The sequence below is a fragment of the Chelonia mydas genome, chromosome 2, assembly GCF_015237465.2.
Source record: "Chelonia mydas isolate rCheMyd1 chromosome 2, rCheMyd1.pri.v2, whole genome shotgun sequence".
In the NCBI taxonomy this organism is placed as follows: domain Eukaryota; kingdom Metazoa; phylum Chordata; order Testudines; family Cheloniidae; genus Chelonia; species Chelonia mydas.
This window is the reverse complement of record NC_057850.1, coordinates 38,153,686-38,176,517: the sequence shown is the minus strand read 5'-3', so window position 1 is coordinate 38,176,517 and position 22,832 is coordinate 38,153,686. Positions and strand designations below refer to the sequence as shown.

The following is a 22,832-nucleotide window of genomic DNA, read 5'->3' as shown; positions in this document are numbered from 1 at the left end:
GTAACTGGTATACACTGTTGCAATCCCTGGAGAAAGGTTAACCACAGGTGCCAGTTCCCAGTCAGACCTGCTGGGGAAATCACAGTGAGGTACAGAAGTGGGACTGTAAGAACTGCAAGCCTACATGCCCAGTTTTGAGGGAGAGAGATGCAGGTCTCTGCCCAGAGGTTACAGCTAAGAGCCTGAAACCTTAAGTGGGTGCCCTTGAGGAAGACTGGGGGCAAGGGGTGTGCTAAGGTACAGCTAACCCTTAAACTCTGACAGATGGCTCATTAGCAGAAAAAGGCATAATAGAGTCCAATGTATAGAACCTGATTTTAGAAAAATTCAGGCTAGAAATAAGGTGCATATTTTAAAAACAATAAGGTTACTTAGCCTCCCGCACAACTACATAAGTGGATGTGGTGGATTCTCCATCACCAGAAATCTTTAAAGCCAGACTGGATATCTTTCTTAAAAAAAAAAAAAGACAAAAAAAAAAAAAGATATGCTATAGTGCTCAACCAGAAAGTATGGGCTTGATGCAGAAGTTACTGGGTAGGGTTCTTCAGCCTGTGTAATACAGGAGATAAAACTAAATCATAATGGTCCTATCTGGCTTTAAAAAAAAAAAAAAAAAAAAAATCTAATGTTCTATCTTAGCAGCGTTGTCAAATGACGAGGTGGTAGTATTTCCTCTGAGTCAGCGCTTCTCTAATGCCTCATCATAGCATGTTTTTAGAAACTGTAGTTTTAAAAATGTCTCATAACAAAACCTATAGAAAAGGAAGTTTTAATGATTCATTCTCTTTAATTTGCCATTGAAACAAGAATCACAACTTTAAATTTTCAAGTGATGTTGTAAAATAGATATTGAAGACTATATTGAAAGTACTTTATTGAAAAATTAAGAAGTTGGAAGTGTCTGGCTACATGACGGGTAAAACGAGACATTAAAAGTTTAAAATTTTTTTCCCTTTTTTCAAAAACTTATCAAAAATACACTACGTTAATTTAAGATATGTACATGAGAAATCATCAGCTTAATTACTGGACAAAATGACAATATTACTTTCAAAATATGCATAATTAATAAAAAGACAGACAAGATCAGAAATTGAGAGAGAGTAGGGAAACCTATGTTCCTTATAACTTTAGAGTCTTTTTAAATTTCTCTTGCTTTGGGCACTTCCTGGAAGAGCATCTTTTTTATTTCGCTGCTTTGCAGATGCACTACTGCATTCTTTTGACCCGTGGAAGGTGCACAAACACAAAATACAAAAGTCAAACGCACAGGCTTGTCGGCTACATAGTCCCCTTTTCTTTAAGGGCTGATACTTAGCTGGGCACTGACATCTTGGACAAGGTTTTAAAGCTTCATCAATAAAAAGGGTTTTGGCAATCTGTGTCAAGAGAGGAGAAAACAACATTTAATACCTGCAGTTCTTGACTGTACATCTTAAGAAGTCTAAGATTCGTCTTAAGTAATCTTTATTTTCAATGCTAACAACATTGCTTACCTTAAGGTACTCTTCCTGTTTACTAGTTGACTGGGGAACAGAACTGCATCCTGTAGGTGTTAAAAGCTCATTGCAATAAGGTGGTGTTTGTAACACAGCAGTTTTAGCTTGAGCTTGAACAGGTCTTAGAGCAGATCTACTTAGAATATTAAGTCTTGTGGCAGCATCTTCAACATGCAAGAGACATCCCTGTTACAGATGATTATAAGAAGAGAAATGAGCTTCAATGAGTACCAAGATAACTAGGGCTTTGTTTAATGTAGCTTTGTTTTTGTTTTAGAACTATTTTTATTTTTCACAATAAAGAGGTACAAAATGTGTAAATTTCTTCAAGTAAAAGTTTAGTATTTAATGGACAGGTGGACAAAACAAGATCCATTGGAGGAAATATCGTGGTCTATAAAGATCATTTCAGGGTGACCAAATAGACCCTCCTTTATCACTTACAAGACCTCATCTCTCCCTGCAACTCCCTCTGATATCTTTCCTATTTCAGAAATCTGAATAGTAAACACTTCCAACTGCTTATAGGATAGTCACTTGACATCAGGTCACTTCAAAGAATCCCTACCCTAGAGGTAAGTTAAGCCACAAAGGAAAAACAAATCAAACAATTGGAAAGGAGTCACAATTTTAGTCCTACTGGACCTGCAAGCAGTGATTAAAATGGACGAAGAAAAAAAGATGGTGTTGAAATGGGGCATACGAGAGATGAAGAGGAAAGGACAGGATTTTAAGCCCAAAACCTGGTTCACTTTAAATTTGTTATAATTTGAGGAAAGTCCTATTGATTCCAAGCACTACATGTTTTAAAAACATTTTCCTTGAAGTGTGGCTAGAGTAAAAAGACTAAAAATGACATTTTTACTCAGAATGGTTCTCTACGTGTATTCTGAGTTATATCTACTGGGTAAAGATTTTACAACTCTCATTGTCAGCTGGGAGATTTCTGCAGTTCGCTAGGATCTTTATATTCTTCCCCCTCCCCAAATCTTTCCAACACGCCCAATATTTAGAAAAATACTGCCTTTGGGAGATACATTACCCCAGCTTCCGCCTTCAGCTGTTTGATGTACAGCTTTCTCCTGAGATATGCATTTTTGTCTTGTATAACAATTTCACGCCAGTTCTTGCTTACTTTCCAAATACTGAAACAAAAACCAAACAAAATATCATCCATCTTTCAAATCTTGCTTAAGTTTTTATGAGTGGTATAGTTTAAGATCCCAATAAGACTAAAAATTAACCCTTTCCAATTTTATCATGACTTAAAATGTTATCTTGATCATTTTGCAGAATATTGCAATATACTGTAACAAACTCCACTTTATAGACTTGACTTGAAACATAACATTGCCTCATATATTCTTCTGCATCACCATTGCAAAATCATTGACTGCTTTGCATGGGGTAGGAGAGTGGGGCGGGTTGAGAGCTGAGGGGAAGAGGGTTGGAGCAGAACTAGGGGGCTGGATCAGAGGTGCTGAGTTGTGGAAGGAGAGGGCTGGAGTGGAACTGGAGGGGACCAAGGGGGGAGGATTGCATCAGGCCTGGGAGAGCTATGGCTGGACTGAAGGAGGAAGAAGCTGGGGGAGAAGGTATCTGGACAGGCAGGGAGCTGAATAGGAGCTAGGTGATGGGGGCGGGGCTGGAAGGAGGTAAATTTTGGAACTGGGAAGGGAGCCCCTAACCTATTATTACACCTGAAGTCTCTGGGGTCTTGTTATGCTACTGATATTTTTTACTTCAATATTTTAGACTTACAATATTACAGCATCATAAACTGATGCTCTGGGAACTGAACTGAGCTGAGCTTAACATTTATGAATATTTTCACTGATTACAAAAACAAATGGGAATGAATACCCTAAATCTTTATTATTAGATAGATGAAAAAACGTAATTACAAGGAAAGGAGTACTTGTGGCACCACAGAGACTAACAAATTTATTTGAGCATAAGCTTTCATGAGCTACAGCTCACTTCATCGGATGCATGCATGTAGCTCACGAAAGCTTATGCTCAAATAAATTTGTTAGTCTCTAAGGTGCCACAAGTAATCCTTTTCTTTTTGCTAATACAGACTAACACGGCTGCTACTCTGAAACCTGTAATTACAAATGACATTCTCTTTTTTACTTCAAACACATCAGTAGTAAATTAAGTGTTATTTTTGTTACATGGGAGTAATACTGTTCAGGCCACTGTTCCAGCTCCCCAACTCATTAGCAGGGAAAAAATGCTTAAATTTTCAAAATTTTGAAAAAGAATATATAGTTGTATTTCTTACCTGCATAGGCTTTCCACAGTCAAAGCACCTAGAACTATAGCAAGGATATGCTTTAAATCTCTGTATTTTAATTCTGTTAAAATATCTAATTTTTCAAGGCCCATTTTCTTGCCTATGAGTCCAGCAAGAATATATTCTAATACAGACATTTCAGCTCTCTCAGTGTTCTCCAAGAGTCCATTTTGCTCTGGTCTTTTTCTTTTGCTTCGCAAGAAGATTTCACGGACTACTTGTAAAGCAGGTGTTCTTGATAAATCTCCAAGATTTAGAACCAAATCTCCACTATTCTCCTCTTTAAAAACCAATCCACTGTCTTCACTGGCAGAGTCTCTTGCTATTTTTAATTTATATTCTGAATTAATTAGTGTAATATCATAGTCTTCCTCTGTCTCAGACTGCGAACCCCGTTCCCGAAGGGTGGATAACCTCCTCACTCGGTCTAGTTTTCTTGACTTTCTTTTAGCATCCAGAAGTTTGGAAACTTCCTTCTGTTTTTGAAGGAGTTCTTGGAAAGATCCCTCATGATCTGAAGAGGAATCTTCTGATTTATCTAAGCCAAGGGAATTAAACCCACTGTCTTCAGGCACTGAAAGCTCCAAGTCACTTACCACATGAGTAGGGGGAGTATTTATGTCAAGTAAATAGAAGTTAAAATCTGCTGTTAGGTTGCTGACTGGAGTCAGAAATTTATCCTCATTCGTCTCAGACAACATACAACATGTAGGGGTTCTAAGCAATTCCAGAGAGGTGCTTTCATCATTAATGCTTGTGAGGGAACTATCACTAAGCTCATTAGGAGTCTTGTCAATAATAGTGTCCTTAGAAGTATTATGGTGAATTGGAGATAAACATTCAGGTTCTGACAAGAAGTTGTTTTTACATTTGGAATCATCTACTGTAGAAGTCCTTTGCTGTGAAAAGGCAAGCCTCAATTTTTGGCAAGCAGGACTAGACTCCTCAGTTTTTAAAGTGCTAGTAGCTAGAGGTTTGTAAGTATTATCTCTTGGAGAATACGAAGAACTTTTTGAAAGTCTTTCTTCAAAACTGAGAACACAAGATAATGTTTTTTTCCTACTGCAATCTGAAGAATTGACTTGCCTTTCCAAGCATCCTACAGTGCCTCCCAAAGCAGTTTTAGACAGAAGCAGTCTCCTACGCAGTGATGAGTCTTTTTTACTTACTTTAGGAGTTTCCAAAAAATCTGTAGCTACATTTGCCTCTTTTCTTTCAGATAAGGAGATAGAATTATTTTCATTTTCAATGGGAGAAAACACTGGAATTACTAAATTAGGGTATGAATGTTCAGAATAATCATGTAGTAACGATAGACGTCTTGTGCTCAGTTCATCTTTATGTTCTGCATCAGTATGATCAAAGCTAGGATCTTTTAATGATACACTGTATCCACGATCATGAAATATGGAGGTGGAACAAGAGTCTCTAAAGCTGGAGTATTTCACATTGTTGCTGGGAGAAGTCAACCTGCCTCTTTTAAGAATAGACAGCACTGAGCGACTTTCTGACATCTTTCACTTGGAATTTCTCTGATTCTGTAAAGTGAAGACAGCATTTTATCTCTAGAATGAGCCATAAAGAACTTATTTTAAATACAGTTACCAATGGATATCAAATTATAAGATGATTTCTTTTCATTTAGGTAACGTTCTTTCACCATCAAAATAGTAACCATAGTGAAAAATATTTTTATTGCATCTCTGTGGAAACAGCACTCACACTCTAGCATGAAGGATGCACTATAGATATTTAAAAGGATACATAGATGGTAAATACTTTACTGATGTAAAATAATGGGGATGAACAACTTAAAAAACATGGCATAAGAGAAATGAAGTAACTGAAAAAACACATCTGATTAGACAGCTGATCTACCAGTCATCATCCATGGAGAATGGGTTCAGTCTGATCAGAGACAATAGGCAAAATCTTGGCCCCACTGAGGTCAATAGCAAAACTTCCACGGACTTCAATAGGGTCAGAATTTCACCCTTCATGTACATAGAGTCCCTCTACTCTCTGCCAGTTCAGTTCTTGAGAGCCAACAGGGGATTGAAACTCATGGGATTAGTCTATTTTATTTGTGCTGATGGAAAGATGGGAGAAAAGAAAAACTGCCACAAAGGCTTTTGATTTGTTTAAAGAAAGAGGGAGCCCTGGTGGCTGATAATCCTAACTAATTGTCTAGAGAATCAGCAAGCTTCCACAAATGTATTCAGATCCTCCAGTCCTTCAACACTGGAAACTGTTGCATTCCGGTTGCACAAAAGGGACAGTCTAGTGTTGGTCACTACGCTGCTCCAAGACATTTTCTTTACAACTCTGAACAGAAGCCACCAAGAATTTCTGATCAGTCTCTTGGTGATCTGGGGTAATATAGCTCCTACCCTGTGGTTATACGATTTATGGGCACTGGAGAACTAATTAGCACTCTCCCCGGGTATGTGGGGAGAAAAAAAGATACTCTGCTCTATGGTAATAAGCTTTTGGCACAGTCAGAAAGGACACATTATTTTCAAGGGAACAACAGAAGCTCTTAGGTGCTTATGTGATTTCTCTCTGAAGGATACGATTACCTGAGGCATTGATTGCTATTTCCATATAGATATTAAAAAGTATTCCCTCTCCTTCCCAGATCAGACTAGCAAGGACACAGACCAGGTTACTATTTTGCGAGTCCAGGACACAGCAGACATGTAAGAATATTTTGAATAATGTAACCATACGGACAAAGATCTCATGAGCCACCAAAGCTAGCAAAAAAGTTAAACATCTTTTGATTCCAAGCTCTCCAGCAGTGTATAACAGTTTCTAACTCTAGTAATTTGGGAAATATACCTAGAGATTGTCACTGGTCTCTCATGCCAGACAAAAATATGTCTTCATAGGTCATTTACCAGAGTGGGATGTCTTCAGTGTACCAAGGACCCTGAGCTAGTTGGGCATCCCACTACGAGGAAAAAACTAGTTGTGCCACCCTTTGTTATGTAGAATTATCCTTTGATGGAGTTGGGGCGTTGAATTACCCAATACCCCAGAGATGAAAGGTCCTTTTTTTTTTTTTTTTTTGTGTGGATGTGTTAAGGGGAGAGTTTTTCTTTGTAGTAAAAGACCACAGCACAGTGTCTGGGGAAATGAACGCTTAGGTAAAGGGCAAGAATAAAGTAGACACAGAGAAATGGCAGGTGTTGAGGCAAAAGAATGATCAGTAACATGGGAGGTAGGGTTTTGCCAGTAGGATAATAAATGCTTTTAAGCGTAGGCTAGGGTAAAGAGAAGATGATACATGACCATGCTTGTATTGGGACCAACAGAGGGGGAGGGCCACACGCAAGAGGTCCAAACAGGACACAGGGACATGGTAGACCTAGATAAACACATTGGGAGTGCTCAGAGCAGAGCCCCTACAGAGTACGTAACAGAAACATGCTGAGGGAAGCAATATGAATCAGCCAGATGACCTGAAAGGCACTCTGCCTGTAAAGAGACTGCCGAAAACCTTCTCAAAGGGAAGGAAACAAAGCTGTTTTAGCATTAATTGCTAAATATATTTAAGTATCTTTTAAAATAACCATTCAAGGCTCCAATACTGCAAAAACATAGGTACTGTACATACTTATCTTTAAACACATTAATAGTTCCATTGCATTTAATGAGACTATGCATGCACTTAAAGTGAAGCATGTGCATAAGTGTCTGAAGGATCTGGGGCTTGCTTTCCAATACAGTCAAAATACAGTGGGAAAGGTGGAGAGGTGGGTGGGGAGGATGACAATATTTACTTTTAGCTCTAACATTATAAACAATTGAAAGTAGAGGATATCAAAAGCTGTAATTAGGATGCTATACTTTTAAAGAAGTAAAAGTTGATCATTTCTCTTTGTCTCAAAAGGAACAGAAGGTAAAAAAAGGGGTGGGGGGGGGAAAGAACTCATGTAACACTGTAACAGAGATCTGAACTGGCAGAGAGATAAGGCAAAAATAATTTTTGCCACATTAAAATAATATCCCAAAGCACTCCAAACTTAACCGAAAAAAATGTGTGTGGGGCGGGGAGGGGAAAAGAGAAGAGCACTTCTGAGCTTCTTATACACTTCCTTGGATTGACAACACTATATATTCTTAAAATTGTAGGGGAGAAGCACTGCAATAGAGCAGACAAACAGAACATGATCCGTAATTATGCTTGATAACGCTTCCTAACCCGCACCCCAATCTTGCAAACTTTTATGCATGTATTTGGTTTTTATTTCACTTGGGATACTCACAGTAGTAAAGTTCAGCTTGTGCATAAGATTTTGCAGGATTGAGAGCATAATGTTGCAAATTCAACATTAAAGGGAAAAAAACCTTTTCAAAACTTATTAGTATACATTTACGCATCAAATTATGCAAACCAAGTCTCATTTTGTTTGAGGATTGATATCTCCCACTGGAGTGAAATATTTTTCTTGGTAATTCAATGAAACATTTAAAACCTCCCTTAGAATTCCTTTTTCAAAGTTATTCTAGATTTGGTGTTTTAATAAGAGTTTTCTCCTTTAACACAAGGAAACAGGTTTAAATCCAATAATTTAGTAGCATAATGATATTTAAATGCTACACAGCACTTTTCAACCATAGATCTCAGAGTACTTCGCAAAAGGAAGTGTCATTATCCCCATTTCACATGTGAGAAAACTAGAGGCATGGTGAACCAGTGGCAGATTAGCCACTGGGACAACGGGCCATGCTCAGTGGCCCCAGCATATTGGGGGGCCCTGGCCTATTGGGGGGCCCCATACCCCCACCCACTCCGCCCGCTCAGTGCTCCTGCCGGGGAGCTGGGTCAGGGCGCAGGGGCCTGCCCTGTTCCATCTTCCCGGGGCTCCTGCCGGGAGCGGAGTTAGGGCACTGGGGCTTACCCTGCTCTGCCCACCCTCTTGCAAGGGAGGGGAGCAAGCCCCCACGCCCTGACCCCACTCCCCGGCAGGAGCACCAGTGGCTCTCAAACATAGTGGCTCTCAAACGGTGGTCTATGGACCACCAATGAGCTGCAGAGTGTTTCCTGACAGTCTACAGAATGAAATGTTTTGAGAACCAAGCTATGGAAGGATGAGGATGTCTAGAGAGGAGGTGTTCCATGTGAAGATCCCTCTTATGAAGTGGCCCAAGGATGCAATGATTACTAGGAAACAAAAGAGCATAGTGGCTAGAACAAAGAAGGACCAGAGGGCTGGGTCCTGAACTGACTCTGCCACAGGCTTCTTTTAGATTAGTAAAATAAAAGGTGTACATTACCTACATCACCAAACTTATTTCTATCCTCCTTTCTCAGTGCACCTGCTATTTAGAGGAAAGGGATGGAGAAGAATTCTTGGTACAGAGATGAATAGTTTTTTCCCAGTATTTAAATCAAGTCTGGTCTTTGCAGCAAACAAACTTTACCTGAAGATTCTCCAACATTCATCAAGCCGTGCAAGTATCCCAACCTAATTGACCCAAAATGAGTCGTTGCACCCCAACCATATTAATTACTATGGAGGATGCTGTAGCTAAATCCCTCCTGCACAATGGGTTCGCTACTTACCCAGCTTTGTGAAGCAATGTGAGATCCTGGGCTGGCGAAGCGCTCTCTGATGCGAACACCAGCCGTGTTACTTGACTGGGGGACAGCGTTCCAGAGTAAGGCAAAGGCAGGAGCAAAACTAAATCAATGCATTCCAAAGGTATTAGGCAGCTCGGAGGCAAAATCCGTTCAAGTCACAAAACAAGTCATTTAACCAATTACTCTGTGTGTTTATTAGCGGTAACCTCCGCAGTTAGTGCAACGAGGCTAATTGACTAGACCAACCACCTAAGGAATAACACCTGTAGGACTCGCAGTCACCTTGAATGATGGGCTCCAGGAAGGCAGGAGCTTCACCCCCGCATCCTTCTCCTGCAATTCACTGGGCAAAGGGAAATCTCTGCCCCACAATAATGGGGTCCCCCTCCTTCTCCGAGGGGGTCAATGGGGCTGAGCGATGGGGACTGAAGTTAACAACATGCTACAGGCCGGACTGGGAGCAGTGAGGGGCACCGACCCTGCTGCCCCGCGGGGCGCTGCTCCCTGCCTCTTGCCGCGGCAGCGCCGAGCGTCTCTCGCCCCCAGCCCCAGCGCGTTGCCCTGGTGAGGAGCCGCCGCCTCTAGCCAGCACCAGTTCCTCGCATGCGGCTGCTGTTGGTTTCCCTCGCTTGGATTTGAACTGCCCGCCCTTATCAACCGCTGTAGCTTTTCCTCCGCCCCCTCAGCGCTGCCTCCTGGCTCTGGGGGCCAGAGCAAAGAAGGGCTCAGGAGCAAACCCCGTAAAGGGGGAGGGAAGGAGACTACAACTGTAATCCCCCTCCCCGCCCCCAGTGGTCAGCCAGAAAATATACAGTGCGTGTGATGGGGGCATCGGAGGGAGCTGTGTTGCAGAGACCGACCCCTATTCCCCCCACCCTCAATACTTCCAGGGCTGTGTCCCTCCCCTTCCCCACTGCACCTTCGGAGGCTTTTTGCCTCCTCCTTTTCCAGGGCTAGACGCCTTTTCCTGCTTCTCCCCACACGTGTAGGGCTGCTGCTTCTCTCCCCCTCTTTCCCGCACTTTTCTATTGCTATGTCTCTCCCTTCTCCCCCCCAGCACATCTAGTCACCCCGAGGGGGTACTGCTGCTAGACAGCTCGTCTGAGGTGACGAGGCTTCACCCTAATGTGAAACCTTTAGGAGCCTAGCTTGGAGCATGACCAAAAAACTGTTCTTAAAGGAGCTAAGCCCTGTCTACACGACCATTATATCTATACTAAAAACATTAACTTGAGTTGGATGATTGCCAATTAACTCAAATTAGCCTACACAGTTGTACGTGATAGTCCCGCAACAAACATTTGTGGAGTATCCAGACTAGCATATACAAATGTGGTAGCTGTCTCCGGCTAGCTGACAATCAGTTAACCTAAGTTAAAAAAAAACCTGGAACAGATAAACCCTAGGTGCTAACATGTTAAGGAGCACACTGTTAAAACGTGTCAGCTAACATGTATTAAAACAAAGCAAATAAAACACCTGCATTCCTTTTCTAGAGCTGCTAAAAATCCCTTCTCCACTGCCACTGACTTCACACACACTCAAAATTAATCCACCACAAGGCAGGACAGGGACCTTGCATCCAGTGATTGAAAGACTTGACAGGTTGTCTTGAACTCTAGTTCTACAATGGGAAGGAAGACATTTATAATGCAAGGACATGTGAAATAACAAATAATATGATGTAAATTGTAGTTGTGCTCTTTCTATATTAGGTATTATTTACTTTCTCCCCCATTTCAGAGGTCATATTCTACCCACATTCTCCTCAGAGGTGAAAGTAAGCCGGTATGCCCGGGTACAGCGTACCGGTAAGAGCCGGTGTGCCGTACTGGGACCGGCTTTCCCAGACAGCAATTTAAAGTCCTGGGGTAGTGGTTGCAGGGCTCCAGCGGGGATTTAAAGGACCCTGGAGCTCCAGCCACTGCTACCGCCCGGCTCTTTAAATCCCACTGGAGCCCTGCTGCTGGAGCCCTGCTGCCGAAGCCCTAGGGTAGTGGCCGTGGGGCTCTGGAGGGGATTTAAAGGGCCAGGGCGGTAGCGGCTGCCAGAGCCCCAAGTCCTTTAAATCTCCACCTGAGCCCTGCTGCCGAAGCCCTGGGGTAGCGGCGGCAGGGGTCTAGCAGGGATTTAAAGGTCCCTGGAGCTCCAGCTGGTAGCTCAAGGGTGATTTAAAGGGCCCCGGGCTCCCAGCCGCCACTACTGCAGCGGGAGCCCTGGGCCCTTTAAATCTTAAGGGCCTGGAGATTTAAGGCCCTGCCCCTTCTGGTTGAGGCCATGCCCCCTGCTCAGGACTCTGGCATACTGGTAAGTGTTCTAACTTACTTTCACCCCTGGTTCTCCTTAAAATTTTAGTCTTTACTTGGCTCTTTTCCCCTTTCAACCTCCATTTTTCTCCCATCTTTAGGACAGTGCCAAATCTGAATTAGTGATTTGAAAAAGAAAAATATTGGGTTTAAATGTCTCATTGAAACAAACATCAAAATCAATCCCAACAAGAGGGAAGGACTCAGAAATAACGTAAAGCCAAAATCCCCAGGCATGACGTTTGGTAAGTGTGCTTACCCTTTCCCCCTTTTCACATCAGCTTCCATTTTTCCTACCTTTTAAATCAGAACACCAACATGTTCTGACACCAGTGTGATGAGAATTATATCAATAAGGAGACAGACTGCAAAATCTCACAACTTTTGGGAGCCTGAGGAAATCGTATTTAAAAGGTTACAAAACCAAAGCATGGGACATTCTTAAATTTATTTCACTTTTTATGTAAAACATATTATATTAGATTGACCCATTTGGGGAATATAACTGAAGTATTGGGGCAAAAGAAAAAACAACATATTGATAGGTACTATTCTTTGTCCTTCTGTGAGGGAATTTTTTAATTGCTTTCTATTACAGTATTTTGATAGTCTTTAGTTATTATTGGAGGGTGTAAAGCTAAAAGAAAAAGACAGAAGGGGGAAACTAAATTAATAAAATACTTGAGTATTTTAAAAATAAATAGACTGGAAATGTTTACTGTAGCAATATCCGTTTCATAAGATTTGGAAGATCCTTTGACTAAATAAAAATAATTTGAGGGGGTATCATATCATTGGCAAGAGTTTAGCTTTTTAAAGATGAGCCTGTCCAGAAGTTGTGGGAGAACCCACCTCTGACATTCAAACCCAGGTGGAACTATTTTACTTCAGTCAAAAAAATGTAAGAAGGTCTAATAAATGGTGGTGGTGGGACTTAGGGGCTTGTGCTCTCCTGATCAACATACAAATGCAGCAAAGAAGGAAAACTGATAGCAGTATAAGTGAGACAAGGTGGATGAGGTAATATCTTTTATTGAACCCCAACTTTTACTCACCCACTTTGTCTCGCTAATATCCAGGGCCCAATATGGCTACAACACTGCATATAGCAGTATAGGTGTCCATGACATATTAGGGTGATTTAGACTAACAACATAATCACCTCAAAACAAAAAATACCCCATATATCTTCCCTTTTTATAAAAGGGGGGAAATAATCAGCTTTCCAAAAAAAGGATGCAACAGGTTGTTTTTTTTTTAACTTTTGTATGTTGAATATTTTAAATAAATAAAGCAGTGAGCATTTTTAACCTTACTCCTCACATACCCCTTCCATCTTCTTCTACAGATCCAAAGCACATGCTTTTGGTACTTAAACTACACCACAGGGAAGGTCCCAGTTAATTACACATGTCAGGGCAGAGTCTGTCAGGAACATGTTTAGTGACCAAAGTCAACTCTTAAGGTCTTTTTCAAACCCCAAGTTTCCTCAAGGGAACAAGTTAAATAATTAATTTATTGCTTAATTTATTAAACCTTATTTTCAATCAAATTATATGGTTAAAGTGACTTTTCTTACAGTTGGATTATGAATAGATTACCTTGACAATATGAATGGACCCTGGAGGAGGACATTTATGAGTTTGTAAAAAAACTCTAGTTTAATGCACTTAAAGTGTACTGAAAAGAAATAGGTTTCAGAGTAACAGCCGTGTTAGTCTGTATTCGCAAAAAGAAAAGGAGTACTTGTGGCACCTTAGAGACTAACCAATTTATTTGAGCATAAGCTTTCGTGAGCTACAGCTCACTTCCAATGAAGGTGCCACAAGTACTCCTGAACGTTTTACAATATTTATGTTGTAGGGGAAAATTTAATTCTTGGGGCATTGAGGTACCATGGCTAAACCTATACAATGACCATCATATACACAGGATTTATCCTAAAAAGTGTGTTGAGCCTGTGAATAAGAGAGCAGTTGGCATTTTTTTTCACAATTTAGTTTGTGACTGCTGATGTATGCACTGAAACTGTTGAAAACTGATTTTATAACAAAATCACATTCTATTGCATTGAAAATATATCTGTATTTTGGCTTGAAAGTTTATATTAATGTGGGAGGATATGGTAAGACCCACACAATATATAGCTATATTTTCATTTACCTAGATCTTTCTGCATGGAGCTTAAGTAATAGGCTTCTGAAATAAAAAAGCAGCTTAGGGCAAAGACCAGCCCTCCTTGAGATAAAATTCTGCAGTCATGTGATCATGTCAGAGTCACGTTTGCGTTCCACAAGCTACATAGACCAACTCAGGTACAGTCAAATATGTTCTACTGAGGTCAGTAGATTCCAGCTTCATTGTAACTTGTAGTTCTCTTTGCATTTGCTTATGAAATCCATGCAGTTATTTATAGGTAAGTTTATATTTCATAAAAAAATTCCTGTTTTCAGAATGAAAAATGGTGATACCCCCAGCATTGGTTGCCTCAGTTTCCCTCCGTGTGATGTGCTCCCTAAACCAGATTCACTCTATGCTGGTGTGGACAATAATGCAGAGATCTAAGGGTGATGGTGGCTTGAGTTCCCCATTGCTGGAGACTGGCTTAGCCCCTTTGCACAGGTTAGGGCAGCCCTTAATTTGCATCCCTGCTGCAATAGCCCTTATGAGCTGTTGCGTAGTATTGCATATTACTCAAAGTATCAGTTTGCCCACTCCTATCTCCATCAGTCCCTGAAGTATCCTCCAGAATGATCCCTGCACTGGGGAGCTCCTGCAAGAGAGGGGTGACAACAGCTATGCCATCTCTGTGTGACTTCTTGAAAGATCCCTCCGTTCTAGGGGGTGGTGGTGGGAAATTCATGGCTGCAGTACCCCACAGTATTCTTTTTTTTTTTTTGTTCGGGAAACTGGAAATATAATTGCACTCACATATTTGTATTCTTATGATTTGGGATTTTCATCCACACAGATTCTTCTATATTCTCCTCTCCACTCAGAAATTTTATCTGATTATATTCCGACGAATCTTTTACGTACAGTGTAACTTCCTTAACTCTTACGATCTAAACTTTCTATAAACTTAAATGCACATATGTAGCATGCTCATAAAACAAAACGTTATTGTAATGCATACGTATAAAACGAGAGTTGAGAGGGTTGCTGTCAAATCCTTAACTTTGCTTTTCCTACTTCTATATAACTATAAAATCACAGTGTTGGTTTAATGCATAGTTATATTTGCATTTAACCGTGGAAGCTCTGTCAAATTCTCTGTTACAACACCTCAAGCAGATTGTTATAATAGTTTTGGAGTTGTAGATTGAGAGACAGGAACAACCTACGGGAGAGGAGCTGCTCAGGAGCAGTCACAGCCCCAGGGGCAGGAGGCGCTAGGGCGAGACGCGAGAGTGTACTGGGGCCGAGAGGTTGTAGGGCACAGCACAGACAGCCCCAGCACCCGGGGGCTGCGGCTGCGGCTGCGGCTGCGGCTGGACTAGCGCCGCCCCGCTGCAGCTGGAGCAATGGCTCCGCCCCCAGGACCACCCCAAGCTCGACTCCTCCTTGTCCCTACGTCAGGGCAGCTTGGGGCGGAGCTGGCCCCGCGTGCTGCGTCTGCGCGTTTCGGGAGGAGGCCTCGTGACTCGGCAGTCGCCTGAGGGGTCTGTCCCGCCCCTAGCCTGGGCCCGAGAGGAGCGGAGCGTGGGGAGCGGGTCCCGCTCTGGACAGGTAGGGAGCGGTCAGGGTGTCTCTTCTTCCGCAGTTAGGCCCAGGCTCTCTCGCGTGCGGAAGGGGCGAGCGGCGGCATCCTGCCCCCACCCCGCTCTGGGCACAGTCTGCGCGTTTATTCCGCAAACTGGCGATGGTCCCCTGTGCCGCGCTCCTGCCGCCGGGGGCGGGTGCGGAGCAGAGACCGCAGCCCCAGGGGAGGCGCTGTTCTGCTGGCAGGCCAGGTTCTGAACACGTGGGGAAGCCGCCGGGGTTCCTCGGCCCTGCACGGGGAGGGCGCTCCGCAGAGGAGCGTGGTGGAAGTGGTGTAGGGTCCCGGATCTGGCCCTGGGAAGACACAGGCCACCCCACCGAAGGCACATAGGATGCACAGAGGTCAAGCCAGTTTGTGGTACAGTACTTTCGCCGGAGTCTCCCCCATGCGGCAAGTGTCTTCACAACACAGTCGTGCCCCCATGACGTGTGTCTGAGCTTATCACCCTGCCTGGCTGCGTTCATGTCCGTGTATTCTTGGGCAGCTACTGGCGGGGCTGGTTTGCTTACAGAGCACGCATTGACAAGGTGCATGGCGATGGCATAACGTTTAACGGAGTCTATAACCAATTAGTGAAATCTCTAACTTTAAATGTTGTTTGTATCTACACAGTGTGGTTAATGTTTGGTTAATAATGGCAGCACTTGCTAGTGTATTCAGTTGGCACATGGTTGTCTGCCATTACCAAGTATATTATTTTGCTGTATGGATAGGATCTCCTGTGTAACCGACTTAGTTGGTCCTCTTTCCAGATCCTAGTAACCATGGTTATAGACACAACTGTGTTTAGAGCCAATGGTGAAACTAATTGTTACAAACTCTGTTAAAAGTCTGGAATAGATGGAGCCTAGATCCTCTGTACAAAAATATCTTCTTCTGGCATTGTGAGGGCAGATTTTGTCCTAAAATGAGTTTAAACTAACTGATTCAATATAATTAGGTGTTAATGATTATTTAAAAGTTCCTGTTAACTATTTCACTGATGGTTGGTTTGGCAGTCCGATCCAGCTACCGTAGGATTCTGAGGCAAAGTGCTACTACTTTCTGCCTGATTCTGACCTGCGGGTTTCTGTCCAGCACAGGGGTGGTCAAACTTTTTGGGCCAAGGGCCACATCTGGGTGGGGAAATTGTATGCAGGGCCAGGGCAGGGGGTTGGGGTGCGGGAGGGAGTGCGGGTTGTGAGGGGGTGCGGTGTGCAGAAATGGGCTCAGGGCAAGGGATTGGGGCAGAGGAGGGGTGCGGGGTGTATGAGGGGGCTCCGGGAAGAGGGTTGGGGTGCAGGGTACGACAGGGCTCAGGGCAGGGTGTTGGGGTGCAGGAGGGGTGCAAGGTGCAGGCAGGGGGCTTAGGGCAGGGAGTTGGGCGGTGGGGTGCAGGAGGGTTTCAGGCTCTGGCCCAGCGCCACTTACCTAAAGCGGCTCCGGGGTGGCTGCGGCGTGCTCCAGGGCAGGCTCCTTGCATGCCTGCCCTGGCCCCACACGGCGCCACTCCGGGAAGCGGCTGGCACCATGTCCCTGCATGGGGGAGGGGGGGCACAGGGCTCTGTGCGCTGCCCTTGCTATGCCTCCAGGTACCTCCCCCAAAGCTCCCATTGGCCGCGGTTCCCTGTTTCTGGCCAATGGGAGCTGCGGGGGGTGGTGCCTGGAGGCAAGGGCAACGCATGGAGCCCTCTCTCCCGTCCCCCTGGGGCCCTAGGCACATGGTGCCAGCCACTTCTGAGAGCGGCACAGGGCCTGCGGCACCACAGGGGGCAATCCCGCAGGCTGAATCCAAAGCCCTGAGGGGCTGGATCTGGCCCATGGGCCGTAATTTGCCCACTCCGGTCCAGCATATCTATCAAAGTTAGTGCAGGATTAGACAGTGTTTTAAGTGGGTGGAATAATGTGGCTGGGTTTATCCTGTATGTACAAGTAGTGATGCTGTCCATTCCCGAAATGATGACAGGTTAGTAGTATTGAGACTTAAGTGATATATGGTTGATATTTTTTTTATAGTTGCAGCAAAATCTTTCATTAGTGGGAGAGACTAATGCTCCCCAAGCTTTATCCAAAGAAGGATATCTAGCATGTTGACTGAAGATGGGGTTGCCGTTAGGGCTGTCTTCAGAGGTCTTTGTCTTCCAATCCCCACTCTCTAATCAAGAGCATGGATTTTTTTTTTCTTATTGACAGAACATGGATTCCCAAAAGGATGTTCAGCCTCCAAAGCAACAGCCAATGATTTACATTTGTGGAGGTAAGAATAAAACCTAACGTTTAATAATGTTTGCTAATCCCTAGCTTGGTCCTGCTAACTTTTGTATAATATTGATGCAAGTCTTTGCTTTAGAGGCTGTTTTCTGGGGGTGGTCCTGAAAGGTGAGTGTATGGTCAGGAATTACACTGAGGTCTGTTGGCTTTGGTTCATAATGAACAGTTTCACCACCAAACTTGACAGTGAGTGTGTTTTGTGTGATTCTATTGTCAAGGTGGAAAAAAGTAGAGACTACAGATTTTGGTCTCAGCTGTCACTTTTGAAAATATCTGACCATAAGATCATGGAGGAGTACAAGGGTCACTTCAGCTTCTTTAATGCTATGGGCCTTAGTTGCAAGTGCGCTGCCCTGGTGCTACAAATGTCGGCCTTGGCCCTGGTGTACCTAGTTGCAGAGTACTGTGCATTGATGTGGACAAGAAGCTGCCATACCCCATTTGTGGATAGGCAGCTGAATCAGACCATGCAAATCATCATGGGGACTTTACAATCAACACCTCTACAGTAGCTTTCTGTTTTAGCAAACATTGAACCTCCAGCTATCCATCAAGATATAGCTTCAAAATCAGAACGTAAACGTGCCAAAGACCAGGGTGGATTTGATTTAAATCACTAGTCAGGAAGACTCGATTTAATCATGGTTTTCTACATAAAAGTGTATTCTTGTTGGTTGTTATAACCTTAATACATAATCTTCACAACTCAGAGTTAGATGTAGGTTTCATTTTTAGAAGGTACACACTATACATTTTTAAACAGTGATTTATTTTGAAAACTTTTCAGATTAGTTTTCCAGCTATATCAGAAAATGAATGATTGTTTAGTTATTTCATTTACCAAAGGTAATTGAAGCAGATAGTTCACCTCCCAATGACTTCATAAATATCTCCAATTCAACAGGTTAATCATTAGTATTTGGAGGATTTTCTTGCCATGATGTATTAGGAGGAGAACATCACCAGACAGATGTATAAATTGTTTTAGTTAAGTATTCTGGATTTTTTTCCTCAACAGCAAACATACAATATTTTAACAAAACAAGCATAAGTCCCTCGCTTCTCACATTTATCTCCAGCCTTCTTCTCCTTGTCCACATCTGTTCCTCCCCCAACAATCTTCTATTCATTGAACTTTTTGAAACTTTGCACTTTTACAGAGCAGTAAGGGATTGACTCTGTGTACACAAATTTGCAGAGGGACAATAGAACTGATGTCTGTTGTTTCTCACCTCTATATGTTTGTTTTTACTGGTGTGGTGTTTTTTGTTTTTGTTTTTCTGTTAACAAGCATGTTATCTCTGGAGACACACATCTGTAGTTTGAGAACTGCAAAACTAAGCATCTCTGATGGTATCTTCTAGACTGAGCACTGAGTCCCATTGGGTAGATAGAAAGATTAACCTAAATAATCTATACAGAAGCCTGTGGAACCCCATAAGATTGGGACCCTAATCCCCGAACTATTGGAACTCATTTACAAAACTTTTCTTAAACATTACATGAATATATTGTCTCATACTATAGAATTAGAATTTATAATCTCATCGTGGAATAGGGATATCTTTGAGCTATAATGTATCTTAATTAAAACTATCTTTAGATATGTTTTTTCCTCAAAGGATTTTATCAAAAAAATCCGATGGTGGTTTTTTTTTTTTTTTTTTTTTTTTTTTTTTTAAATCATTGATTTTTATCCACCCTGTCGAAGACTACCCAGAACTTCCCATCTGGCAGGCTATGGGCAACATTCCCAAACGATGCCTGAAATCGTGAAAACCACTGTGGACCACTCATGTCCCTGGATCTGTCCAGGGAATGGCAAAGTGTCTGGATCTCAGCTACAATTCCAAACAAGCACATTATTACTGACCCAATAAGCCACTGTCCCAGTTTCAACCTGCCATGCAGACTGTGGACCACACTGAATCTCATCGAACAAAAATCAGACATCCCTTCCTGTGACTATTGTGAACATGCAAACCATTGAACACATCATAACACAGTGCCCCAAATATGGATTCAAAGGTGAATTTGATGATATCCACAACTTTAGAGAGAAGGCCTTGAAATGGCTTGTGGACCTACAACTGGATCTGTAGAATGTTGCTATGTAGATGCGGTGTGTGTGTGTGAGAGAGAGAGAAATAATATCTGCTGAACCTAACATCACTATTAGTAATAAGTTGCATTATTTGCTCAGGGTGGCATGCCATCTGATTGCAAATGGTGCAGAATAATTATACTAAGATGATGGATTTTTGCTTCATGGAGTGGTGACAATGTGGAAATAGTTCTTTAGAACTTCCATCATTGGGCAAGGGTAACACGTTGCAGTTCTCTCCAAGAACCTTTATAAGCTGCTCTGTTTGTAATGTGGTGCAGTGTTTGTAGAGTATATTTGCACAGTATTCCCCATATTTATCTATGTAAATAAGAATAAAACTACGATCGCATCTCGGAGAAAAGCCTATGTGGTCACTTTACTTTTAGCCAAAATTGTTAGGGGCAATGTTCAAATGCAATAGCTTGTAGAGGGATTACAATACTGTTACAATTTGAGTCTGAGATACTGTCTTCAGGGGGCATTTTTTGAAATACTGTACCTTCCATTTGGAGCAATCAAAAGGCAAAATAATTTTCTCCTTCAGAAATATCTTTGATGCAAGGAGAAGCCATCCCTGCAGATGGTTTAGCAGCAACCAGAGAGAGGGGTTGTACTCCACAAAACATAGTATTTCTTAATGCTTCCAACCTTTTAGAGCAGGGATTCTCAGACTTTTGTACTGGTGACCACTTTCACGCAGCAAGCCTCTGCATGTGGCCCCCCCCCCCATACATTAAAAACACTTTTAAAAATATATTTGACACCATTATAAATGCTGGCGGTGAAGCGAGGTTTGGGGTGGAGGCTGACAGCTCATGACACCTCCCTCCCCATGTAATAACCTCGCAACCCCCTGAGCGGTCCTGACCCTCAGTTTGAGAACCCCTGTTTTAGAGTGAGTAATGGTTGTTAGCACCACAGCGCCCTCCTGTCACTTAGGTCAGTTATATAATATTTTGGATTGAAATATGTTAATACCACTCAACTGGTAGCACGGAATGGGCAATTATTTGTGAACACATTTTGTAATATGTCAATAGATTTATTCTAGGTAATTTGAATACCACATACTTTGTCTTTACTAAAGGTAATAGAACATAAATTGTAACTTTATAGGTTAGCTAAAAGTGTTTACCCTGAAGAGAAATCAAGAACTTGATTTTCACAGTAATATTAATTCACTAAAGTTGTTTTGTTTGCCACCAATGCAGATCTTGAATTTTGTTACCTTTTCCTAAAGTAAATTATAACATCTTGCATTTTGTATTTCTTGTTATTAGTAGTCTAATAAGATTGTCTTCTTCTCCCTCCCCCTCCCAGAATGTCATACAGAAAATGAAATAAAAGCAAGAGATCCGATCAGGTGTCGAGAATGTGGGTACAGAATAATGTACAAGAAAAGAACAAAAAGATGTATCCTTTTGCACATGCCTATTAAATTGTTTGAGTGATCGGGGATGATAGTGGCTATAAATAAAATGAAAAATTGGGGTAGTACTGAAGAATTGGTCCAGTGCAAAAAAGTCTTACAAACTAGTACATATGTGAGGAAGAACATATAACATCTTAATTATTTTCAGTGATGCTCTTGTTAATTAAAGCACAATACAATAAACTTTGGTAGTCTTGTATTGCAGTGCAAACCGGTAAAAAGTACACCGGATAGAAGATACTATCATGCATGCAAAGCATATTCCATTTTTTAAAAGCATACAAACAAATGCTAATTGTGGTGTAACTGAAAAATGAGCCTCAACTTATTTTCAATGACTGACTTGTGATTGTGTTTTGTTTTTGTTTTTTTTTTAATTCCCTGTCATTTTCTTTAACTCTAACTATTACAGTGGTTGTCTTTGATGCCCGGTAATGCGAATTCAAGAGGTAGCTGTTTTGACCTGGTTCATTTTAGTATACTCATAACTTTGGTTTGTATACACATCTGCTCTGGACAAATATATACTTTTTCATTCTGATATCAATTGTAAATTATTCAAGTAGTTAAATAAAGTTTTTAATATCAAATACTCAGTTTCACTTTTGAATTCAGTGGAGTTATGCTTGCTTACACCAGAGCTAAATTTGGTCCAATATCTCCAAGTTCCCTGATTTTCTGTTCGCATCTCAGAACCTCACTAAGACACCAATCCTGTAGAGACTTTAAACATCTTTAACTTTATGTACTGAGTAGTTCCATAAACTTCAAAGAGAGTACTTGCTGCATAAAGTCAAACATGCATAAATCTTTGTAGGCTTGAGGGCTGAATCTATGCAAAAGGGCTGTAGAACAACAAATAGCAGTGTCAATGTATGCTGTATTCTTCATAGGGCTGTCGATTTAATCATAGTTAACTCACACAATTAACTCAAAAAAAAAAATTGTTTTGTTAAACAATAAAATACAAATTAAACTTTATTAAATATTTTTGGATGGTTTTTCTACATTCAAAAATATATTGATTTCTGTTACAACACAGAATACAAAGTGTACAGTGCTCAGTTTATATTATTTTGATTACACATATTTGACCGGTAAAAATGATAAACAAGAAATAGCATTTTTTACCTCACCTCATACAGTACTGTAGAGCAATCTCTTTATGATGAAGGTGTAACTTACAAATATAGGTTTTTTGTTTGTTACATAACTGCACTAAAAAACAAAACTGTGAAACTTTAGAGCCTAAAAATCCACTCGGTCCTACTTATTGTTCAAACAATCACTAAGAGAAACAAGTTTGTTTACATTTACGGGAGATACTGCTGCCTGCTTCGTATTTACAATGTCACCTGAAAGTGTGAACAGGCGTTCGCATGGCACTTTTGTAGCTGGCATTGCAAGGTATTTATGTGCCAGATATGCTAAACCAGTGGTTCTCAAACTATTGTACTGGTGACCCCTTTCACATAGCAAGCCTCTGAGTGCAAATCTCCCCCCTCCCCCCAAATTAAAAACACTTGCTTATATATTTAACACCATTATAAATGCTGGAGGCAAAGCAGGTTTTGGGGTGGAGG

At 41.8% G+C, this 22,832-nt stretch overlaps 2 protein-coding genes across 8 annotated transcripts; one reads left to right on the top strand and one right to left on the bottom strand.

Moving 5' to 3' along the window:
- Positions 1-410: 410 nt before the first annotated feature.
- On the bottom strand, positions 411-10,586 carry FBXO43 (F-box protein 43). Of its 2 annotated transcripts, none has more exons than XM_007067190.3 (6): positions 9,674-10,586; positions 9,374-9,491; positions 3,790-5,339; positions 2,545-2,647; positions 1,500-1,688; positions 411-1,382 (listed from the first exon to the last, which is right to left on the bottom strand). In XM_007067190.3, exons 3-6 carry the CDS (start codon positions 5,313-5,315, stop codon positions 1,134-1,136), a joined length of 2,067 nt encoding a protein of 688 aa, XP_007067252.2. In that variant the 5' UTR covers positions 5,316-5,339; positions 9,374-9,491; positions 9,674-10,586; the 3' UTR covers positions 411-1,133. The 2 variants fall into 2 exon arrangements, with proteins under 2 accessions (XP_007067252.2, XP_043395221.1); XM_043539286.1 differs by lacking the exons at positions 9,374-9,491; positions 9,674-10,586 and adding exons at positions 7,266-7,306; positions 9,085-9,266 and having other exon boundaries at positions 963-1,382.
- A 1,058-nt stretch (positions 10,587-11,644) lies between these two features.
- On the top strand, positions 11,645-21,839 carry POLR2K (RNA polymerase II, I and III subunit K). Of its 6 annotated transcripts, none has more exons than XM_043539282.1 (6): positions 11,645-11,698; positions 11,799-11,930; positions 13,865-14,037; positions 17,633-17,696; positions 21,138-21,230; positions 21,662-21,839. In XM_043539282.1, exons 3-6 carry the CDS (start codon positions 13,966-13,968, stop codon positions 21,682-21,684), a joined length of 252 nt encoding a protein of 83 aa, XP_043395217.1. In that variant the 5' UTR covers positions 11,645-11,698; positions 11,799-11,930; positions 13,865-13,965; the 3' UTR covers positions 21,685-21,839. The 6 variants fall into 6 exon arrangements, with proteins under 6 accessions (XP_043395217.1, XP_043395216.1, XP_043395219.1 ...); XM_043539281.1 differs by having other exon boundaries at positions 11,799-11,942; XM_043539284.1 differs by lacking the exons at positions 11,645-11,698; positions 11,799-11,930 and having other exon boundaries at positions 13,876-14,012.
- Positions 21,840-22,832: the final 993 nt, after the last annotated feature.